Source organism: Saccostrea echinata, unplaced genomic scaffold, assembly GCF_033153115.1.
Source record: "Saccostrea echinata isolate AGI-Se365-2 ecotype Australia unplaced genomic scaffold, CSIRO_AGI_Sech_v1 ptg000045l, whole genome shotgun sequence".
NCBI lineage: Eukaryota > Metazoa > Mollusca > Bivalvia > Ostreida > Ostreidae > Saccostrea > Saccostrea echinata.
Genome location: NW_026889794.1, coordinates 3,957,831 through 3,966,546, shown reverse-complemented (window position 1 = coordinate 3,966,546; position 8,716 = coordinate 3,957,831). Strand labels below are relative to the sequence as shown.

At 31.9% G+C, this 8,716-nt stretch overlaps 1 protein-coding gene across 1 annotated transcript; it reads left to right on the top strand.

Moving 5' to 3' along the window:
- The first annotated feature begins 178 nt into the window (after positions 1-178).
- Positions 179-8,287, top strand: LOC133201797 (arginyl-tRNA--protein transferase 1-like). The gene is made up of 10 exons (XM_061337604.1): positions 179-293; positions 2,296-2,359; positions 2,564-2,907; positions 3,204-3,334; positions 3,735-3,809; positions 5,232-5,393; positions 5,807-5,988; positions 6,220-6,319; positions 6,582-6,699; positions 7,836-8,287. Exons 1-10 carry the CDS (start codon positions 188-190, stop codon positions 8,018-8,020), a joined length of 1,467 nt encoding a protein of 488 aa, XP_061193588.1. The 5' UTR covers positions 179-187; the 3' UTR covers positions 8,021-8,287.
- Positions 8,288-8,716: the final 429 nt, after the last annotated feature.

Sequence of the window (8,716 nt, the reverse complement as noted above, 5' to 3'; positions counted from 1 at the left end):
AAAGTAAACGTATGTTAAAAATATTTTATACATTATATCTAATTTGTAATTGTAAATCTGTATTCAAAAAAGTCAATATATATGATTTGCAATTTTTAAAAACTTTTGTTTTTATTATATTTTATAAGTCCGCGGAGAATGAGTGTAAACTGGGTCCGGTGTAAACTGAAAGTACAATTTCACAATAATGGCAGATTCGGTCGGACCAGGGATTGTAGAGTGGTATGGAGGCGGAGATCGTCCTGGACACCGCTGTGGTTACTGTAAAAGTACCAATACAAATGTTTCTGATGGTAAAAACAAATATTTTCTAAAAATTATTTTATAGGATTTTTTTTTTTAAAAATCCTCTCATCATCTTGTTGTCAGTTGCTAACCCAAACAATGTCAAGAGATAAGCCATGTATAATTTGGCTCTGGGTAATTTGCTGGGTGGAATGGATTGATCAGAGGTTGATGCAGGGAAATGTGTAATAATTGAGTAGAGTCCGTTTAAACCAATATTTTGTAAGCAAACAGCCATACCAAAACTTTTTTTGCACTATGTATATATAGTGAGTGACTTACCTAATATAAGATCTTCCAGTCAATGAAATCAATAGGCCTCCTGGGAAGTTGGGAAGCACACACATTTTATGTAAATTAACAAAGTCAAATAACTGCTATTCATCTTTTTTGAAAATTTCTATTGTTTATGTAAAGTGAATCCCATGTGTCGTTGAATGTCACTCTTCAAACTACAAAAAATTTACCTCACGAAAGTAAGTGATTTTACAGTAAATTAAAGTCTTTGTGCCAATTAGTTTAACTTTATTCTTACTCTGTACATTTTTATACTACATTATAGCAAGCGCAACTCAATAGACTAACGTATAAGAAAAGAGGAAATTCAGAATGAAATCTGTATATTTGTCAGGCAAATTATCCTGTGCAACCTTCCCAGAATTCCTTTGCTTCCAGGATTCCATGTGATAATGGCGAATAAAACAGTCCCCCGGTTTGGTAAAGATTTAATTTATGCAGGGAGCTAGCTTAAAAGAAACAAAAAAAAAAAACAGTTGCATCTACTCTATAATACCTTTTGTTAAAATATGGCACTTGGCCTATTTATATAGACTCTGTTACAGACATGCAACTTTCATACGACATCATATATGATGTACAGTTTAGACTGTGTCACATGCAGATTGAAATTTAAAGAGTCGGATCAAAGTTGCAAGTGAAACTTAACTATGTTAATCTGCGCTCACCCAAACATGCAGTCACACTGTAAAAATATTATACTCAGGATATCACTTGGAAAAAAAAAAACTTTCAAGAGAAAGTATGAGAAACTGAGTTATAATTTCCTTGTAACTATATATTTATCTTAAGTGAAATATTAATATAAAGTTTCCTTGTTGAAGTGAGTTACTGTTAAAATATTCTGAGAAAGCAATGAAAGTAAATAATATAATATAATGCAATACTAATTTGAAACAATAATGATCATTTCTTTTGGAGAAAAGATTCAGGAAGCCAAGTACTAATAATCTGTGTACACTTTCTCAATTTGATTTTATGTCTTACAATTAGCATTGACATATTAACCTAAACAGACTTTTTTCCACATGCGAGAAATATCTGTGTTTTTCACAGTCTTATTTCACAAGCGAATAATTTTATAGTAATAGACATTTTTTGGTGGACAGCAGATATGTATATAATTAAACAGGATTTAAAACACACAGCCAATAAACTCATTTTCATTTTCTTTAACTTAAGTGTGTTGACTAATCTTGTTCTTAAGAGAAAAAAAAAATCATGATAAATCTTGAAAATCATAGAATCTTTTTTTTTTTTTTTTTTTTTTAGAGATTGAAAATAATCTTACATTGTATAACATGATAATTCAGGAAACTTCATAATTCACCTTACTTTATAAAGCTCTTAATTAGGTATCATTGAGGAAAATAGTTTATTTATGCTTATAATTACTAACAATATACATAAACAATTACATTGCTTTTCTTGAAACTGACACTGCCTGATTAGGTACATAAAGGTAGTCCATGTTTATACTCATGTTCTTTAAGTTTCTTGATTGATGCTGCTATTGAGATGTTATTCAAAACAAGAGAGAGAGAAAAAAACTAGTAAAATTGAGCTAGAAATATACATGTATTTGAAAATATGAGTTGCTTAACCTCCTTATTTTCCTTATTTACCCCCATCTTCCAGCTTTTCTAGGCTGGTTGAATTGTCCTACTTCAGGTTATTTTGATTAAAAATTTATTGTTTGCCTTTTTATTACAGGAATGTGGTCTCACATTCTGACAGTGCAAGATTATCAGGACCTAATAGACAGAGGCTGGAGGAGGTATGGATGGGGGGGGGGGGGATTAGGGGGTGGAAAGAAGGGGACATAATAAACAGGTTGTAGATGGGCAAAGAAAGACTTGATGAGGATAAAAGAGAAAAACGGGGAAGAGATGTCAGAGAAAAGATTAATAAAGATTGAGCAAGAGAAGGAAAATTATTGTCATTTTTGTCCACAAATTTACACAGTCTTGTTTGTTTTTAGGAGTGGGAAGTACTGCTACAAACCCAAAATGGACACAACATGCTGTCCCCATTACACGATTAAAATGGAAGCCCTCAATTTCAAAATGTCTAAATCACATAAGAAAATCATCAAACAGTTCAACAAATTCATCATCCATGGGAAGAAAAGAGGGGAGCATGAATCAGAAGAGGGGGGCATGGAGGAAACAGAGGGAGGGATTTTAAAAGGGGGAGGGACAGAGAATGAGAGTAAGAAAGAACAAAGTGGCTCTAAAGATTCTTCAGACATAGAAAAAGTGAAGGATACAGATAAAGGCAAGGAGGAAACACAGACAAAACAGGATAAAGCAACACCAAAGCCAGGTATAAAAAACCTATTGTGTATGACACAAAAAAAGACACATATAATATGAAGCATTTTAATTTTAATCTGTAATCTTTTGTTTTTAAAATTCTTTGATTATTATATGAAGTATTTTCTCTTCCTTTTGCCTATTTGAGCATTGTCTTATGTTAAACTATTTTTGTAAAACTTCAGATTTTTCACAAGTGAGGCTAGTGTTGTGATTAAAGTTGATTTTTTTTTTTTGAAAACTGTGTCAAGGGACAGAAATCTGGCTAAAACTAATATGTTACATGTATTTTATTGTGTTCACAAGGACTTGGTGCTGATCCTAACAAACCCAAATGTAAGAAAGCTAAGGAACTCAGGAAGGAAAGAAAACTGTCAAAACAAAGTGAAAACCCACAACTAGATAAACAGCCTTCACAAAAATTACAAAAACAGAAAGTAAGATCACAGATCAAAACTAAATAAATAAATAAGTAAATAATAAATAAATAAATAAATAAAAGTAAGATCACAAAAACACACAAAATAGAAAGTAATATGTAAACTCTATATACAGTACCTGAGGCATAAAAGTCAAAAGATTTTCATTTTTTCAGCAAAAGTTTATATTCAAGCAGTTAACTGTTATAGATTTTTTTTTTAACTCATTAAAGTTAGAATTCAGAAAAAAAGAGAAATCATTAACATCAGGTTAAGCTTGCAAAGTAATTCTTGGAACACAACTATAAATTTTAAATTGACATAATTTTTAAAATGAAAACTTATATCATATGAAATAGGGCTTTCTGCTGAACAAACAAATTCTGTTCATAAGAATGTTACATTTTTTTACTTTTAGAACTCAGGGGAGAAAACTCTAGAAGATCTACTGAATGAACCAGACCAGGCAGAGAGCTGTGCTCATAAATTTGAGGTTAGCTTGTTAAAAGATTTATACAGCCTACCTAGTGCAGAGTGTGCCAAAAACTTTTTTCAGCACTACTCCAGTGGGGCTAGATATGGGAAAAATTTACTAACCCAAATCATTTTTTAGTAGCTCTAGCCTCCCCAAAAGTGTGAAAAGTAAAATGACACAATTTATTTTATTTCAGTCCTTTAGATTTAATTTATGTTTTAATTTATACCTTTTCTTAACTTCAGTGAAGGTCTTTGAGTCAATTTATCAAAAAAAAAAAACTTCTTCCTAATTCGAATACGCGTTCAATTTCATGAATTATAATTAATCAAAACGAAGCATGAAGAGCAAGAAATCAACAGGAACATAAAAATCATAGAGAAGGTGGTAAATATATTAGATAATTTTTTGGGGGTACAAAAATGCTTATTAACATTTTATAACAATACTGAGGAAAAAAGTAGAATTCTTTTACTAAAAATTCTACAAGCCCGATTGGCAAATTTTAACTAGAGTGTTCGGGCACTGGGCTTGTCCTTTTGGCACACACTGCTACAGACTCAGTTTTAAATATTATGTCTTCAACTGTGGATATTTTTTAATTCAAATCTAGATCACCGTGCAATGCTTCTTCACTTTTTTATCTTTCTACAAATTTAAAAAATAATTAAATTAAAATTGGCACAAAAGCTGAATTATCAAAGGAAAAGTCTTATTATTGTTGAAATACTTTCAGATAGCACTTCCATTAGTCTCACAGATACCTCATCATTTTTTCTGTAGTATTATTTGACAGAATCTTGTATATCTCAAGGGAAATCATATATTTTGGATCCTAAAAATTTGTTTTGTATACTTAATGTATGAAACCCTATAGCTGCTGTAATGTAGCAATCTCCATTTTTTTAAAAAGAAAATGTAAGATAAAAAATTGGAGAAATTGGAGAGGGCTACATTATTACAGCTATATAATGAAACCCCTATATCAAAACAAATATTTAGAGTGCTGGGTTTATATTTTTATTATTTTTTGGGAGAATTGTACTGCAAATCTGTTTGATAAATCAATTAAATTTAGCATTGAGTTAAAAAAGAAAACAGAGAAAAAAAATCTGGAAAATCTGTCTTTTGGTCAAATTTGCATGCCTTCATCAGAATTCATACAAATCACATCTTACCCTTCAAGTATTCTTAATCAGTAAATGTACATGTAAATTCTGAGACCTTGTAACTATATTTGCAGATTCGCCTGGTTAGGTCTGAGCCCCGCAGTCCAGAATTTTCACAATCCTTTGACCATGCCCACTCAGTTTATCATTCCTATCAAATGAAAATTCACAACGACCCTCCTGAAAAACCCAGTGTGGCCCAGTACACCAGATTTCTGTGTAATTCTCCACTACAGGTAAATGCCTTATTGGACATCACTTCACATTTCAGGTAAAATTGGTCAGGGTTAATCCTCCATCTTCTGAGTTTGAGGACACTTACAGAGAGTCCCATGGGGTGTTCAAGAGGTACCAGATGGGGATCCATCATGAAGATGAATGTGATTGTTCGGAGGGACAGTTTGATCAGTTCCTGTGTGAGGGACCCCTGGAGGTAGACAGAGAGGAGGGGGCAAAATTTATCCTTTTTAATAAAAAATTATCAGATACTTGTGTATCAACTGAGATAAGATTTTATTTCTTGTTTTTACAATGATTGAATTACACTGAAAGGTGAAGAATTTTCTTGTACAGTTGAACTTTGGTGTCTGGAACACCAATATCTCAAAAACTGTGGATTTGGAAGTCCCAGCCACTTATTCTTTAAGTATTTTACCCTCAAATCCTAGGATATCTCGAGTATATTCCTCGGTCCCATCAAGTTTGAGATAATTAGCTTTGATTGTAATTCAACTCTTAAGTTATTAAAGCTAATGCAAGAATTCAAAAGTTAATAGCATTTTATACACATTTATGAAAAAAATCTTAAGGTGACTTAAAATACAAAACAAAAATGCCTTTTTGTAGGAAGAATATAAGGAAGGAAGGCTTCCTATGGGTTATGGATCATTTCATCAGCAGTATTGGCTGGACGGACAGATTATAGCTGTGGGGGTCATTGATATCCTCCCAAACTGTGTATCCTCTGTGTACCTCTACTACCACCCAGACTATGACTTCCTCAGCCTGGGTACCTACTCTGCTCTCAGGTGTGTTGTTAGAAAGTACTTATCAAACTCAGCTCTCAAGTGAGTTACCAGTAGATACAATGAAAGTACCCCTCAAATGAGTTAAGTACCCACCGTACTCATATAACTCATTCAAATTTTTTGGTAGAAGTTTTGATTTAAGTTTTATCATAAAACAAAAAAATTTTCACTCATTTATAATTTTTTGGAAATACTTACGTATAATCATCATTTCTCTAATATGTTTTCCAGGGAGATTGCATTTGTTCGTGAGTTGAACAAGAAAGACCCAGACCTTACTTATTACTACATGGGATACTACATCCACTCCTGTCCTAAGATGAGATACAAGGTAAAATCATTCGAGAGCTCTTCTTTATTCACACAACAAGCCTGAGCACATGAACTTGAATGACCTCTAAATCATGCAAATGACCCTGTGCTTTGTCAAGTATTTTTTTTTTTTTTGAGTTCTTGTAGAATTTGCAAAAAAAAGACATATCCTAATATATCATCTTTTATATACTGTATACAACTTTTTCTGAAATACTTGAATTATTTTAGTTCTTTTTGGTAAAATCTTATTTTTTAAGGTTTATATATATATTTTTTAGGGACAGTATTATCCATCCTATTTACTCTGTCCTGAGGTTTATTCCTGGCACCCTATTGAGGAGTGTGCCCCAAAACTGGATAAAAACAGGTACTCCAGGTTTGCTGACCCTGATAAAGGTAGGTACTGTAAATCACTTTTCGTGTAATTACATTTGCGAAAAAAAAAATTCTTGCACATACATGTAATTGTATTAGTAAAGATTATATGTAGAACAATTACCAGAATTCATGAAAATTTTGTCTCGCTTATAAATTCAATATTACTATCTGGCGAAAACAAGGTGTCGCAAAATTTTGGTGATCTACATCAGTAGTTTATTTTTGTCTATATTGATGTCATAAGTTTTCAGCTTGATTTTGATGTTTGAGCTTAAGGTTCATTATCCCTCTTTTCACTTGTATAAAATTTTGCTTTTGATTTTAAACTTTGATTAAAGTTAAACTTATGATTAAAATGCATATAATTTCAAAATATCTTTCAGGGAAAAATTTGACATACAAGACCTTTTAATTAACTTGATAATTTCATTAAGAAATAATAGTGATTTATCCCAGTGAGAGTTATTTCTCTTATCAGAGGGGCAATGAACCTTAAATAACCTGTTATCTGATCTGGGATTACTCGTATTCAGTCCCTGAAACTTCTGTAGATATCATTATTTCCTATGTGGCTTGTAACACAAGCTTTGATTGGTTACAAAGTCGGGTGTAAATTTCCATACACCCAAGTTGAGCCAGGAGTAAAAAATGTTATGTCACAATGCATAGTTTCTCTGTGATAAAAAGCAAATATTATGACATCATGATGCAATGTAGGACGTAGTAAATCTTATTGATAGCTTGAAACACAGTTGATTGGACTTGTTTACAAAGAATTTATTTGGGTACATAGGAAATAAATTTGTTATCCACGTCCAATCAAAGATGTATGGGGATTTACCCCGGGTTTTATTCCATACATCTTTCAGCCTTAGGGTGAATGGAATAAAACCCGAGGTAAATCCCCGTACATCCTTGATTGGACCTGGATAACTAATAATGTTTACTATCAGTGCTCATATGAAATATATCACATATATTAGAAATGGTCATAATGTACACCCTAAAAATGCTACACTGCATATAAATTTTTTCAGAATATGTTTTTCTGTTAATTAAACATATCATATAACATGCATCTATGCATGCATATTTAGCTGGTGTTCACTTAATTTATTTATTTTAATTCAAAAACCATCAAATTATTATTTCAGAGGATGAGGAAGGGAAGGTGGATCTAGATAAAGTGATGATTCTCCACAGGAGAATGGCAATGACATATGAACAGTATAAATTACTCAACCCTAAGAAGCAGACCTCCCATGACAAAGTCGTGAGGAAATATTCCAGCTTTGTGGGGCGTAGTTGTGCCACAAGAATGTTACTCTACAGAGATTAGGGTTCACAGGATTTAATTTATTTACTATTTATAGTTTTAAGATTTTTGTCACATTCACTACTTGATATCGTTATTACTTAACTGAACTCTCTTGTGGAGGAGGAAGGAAACGTTCATTGGCATTACCACGGTAGCTAGGGGCAATGTGCTGATGAATAAAGCACAAAATCTTATCAATGTAGATTTTTCAAGGACACATAAGAAAGCAATGCTGTGAAATATCTTTCTGAACATTCAGTAAACCACACCAATAAACATAGGAGTTATTCCTTTTGTGTTATATATTGGTTGATACTCCGCTAAGCCCAATTTTCTAATTGAATTCAAACATTTTTTTTTCTGTTTATCATAACTTTTGGAAGTAAATAAAGATACTTAGAATATTCCAGATTTGATGAGCTACCTTTAGAAATAAATGCTCAGCAATACATAATAATATACAGTCAAACCTCCTTATCTCAAACTTGATGGGACAGAGAAAAAACAGATATCTGAAAATTCGAGATAAATTATTTAAATATTATTTAAAAATTAAAAATTTATTATAAATATATGTGTTTATACTTCAGAACCACATCTCTAGAATTATGTTGTCACTGTGAGTCAAACATCGTATCGTAATGCTTTCATTGATGTAAATGTATTGTTGAAAGATTTAAAGACACCCCCTAAAAGTATTTTACTTTTTTAAAGTTT

Bases quoted from the DNA above. Each gene is read 5' to 3' on its own strand.
- LOC133201797 (XM_061337604.1), top strand. From the start codon at position 188: ATGGCAGATTCGGTCGGACCAGGGATTGTAGAGTGGTATGGAGGCGGA. The intron at 3,335-3,734 runs GTAAGATCACAG...TTTTACTTTTAG, and splicing joins AAAAATTACAAAAACAGAAA to AACTCAGGGGAGAAAACTCT. The intron at 5,394-5,806 runs GTAGACAGAGAG...GCCTTTTTGTAG, and splicing joins TGTGTGAGGGACCCCTGGAG to GAAGAATATAAGGAAGGAAG.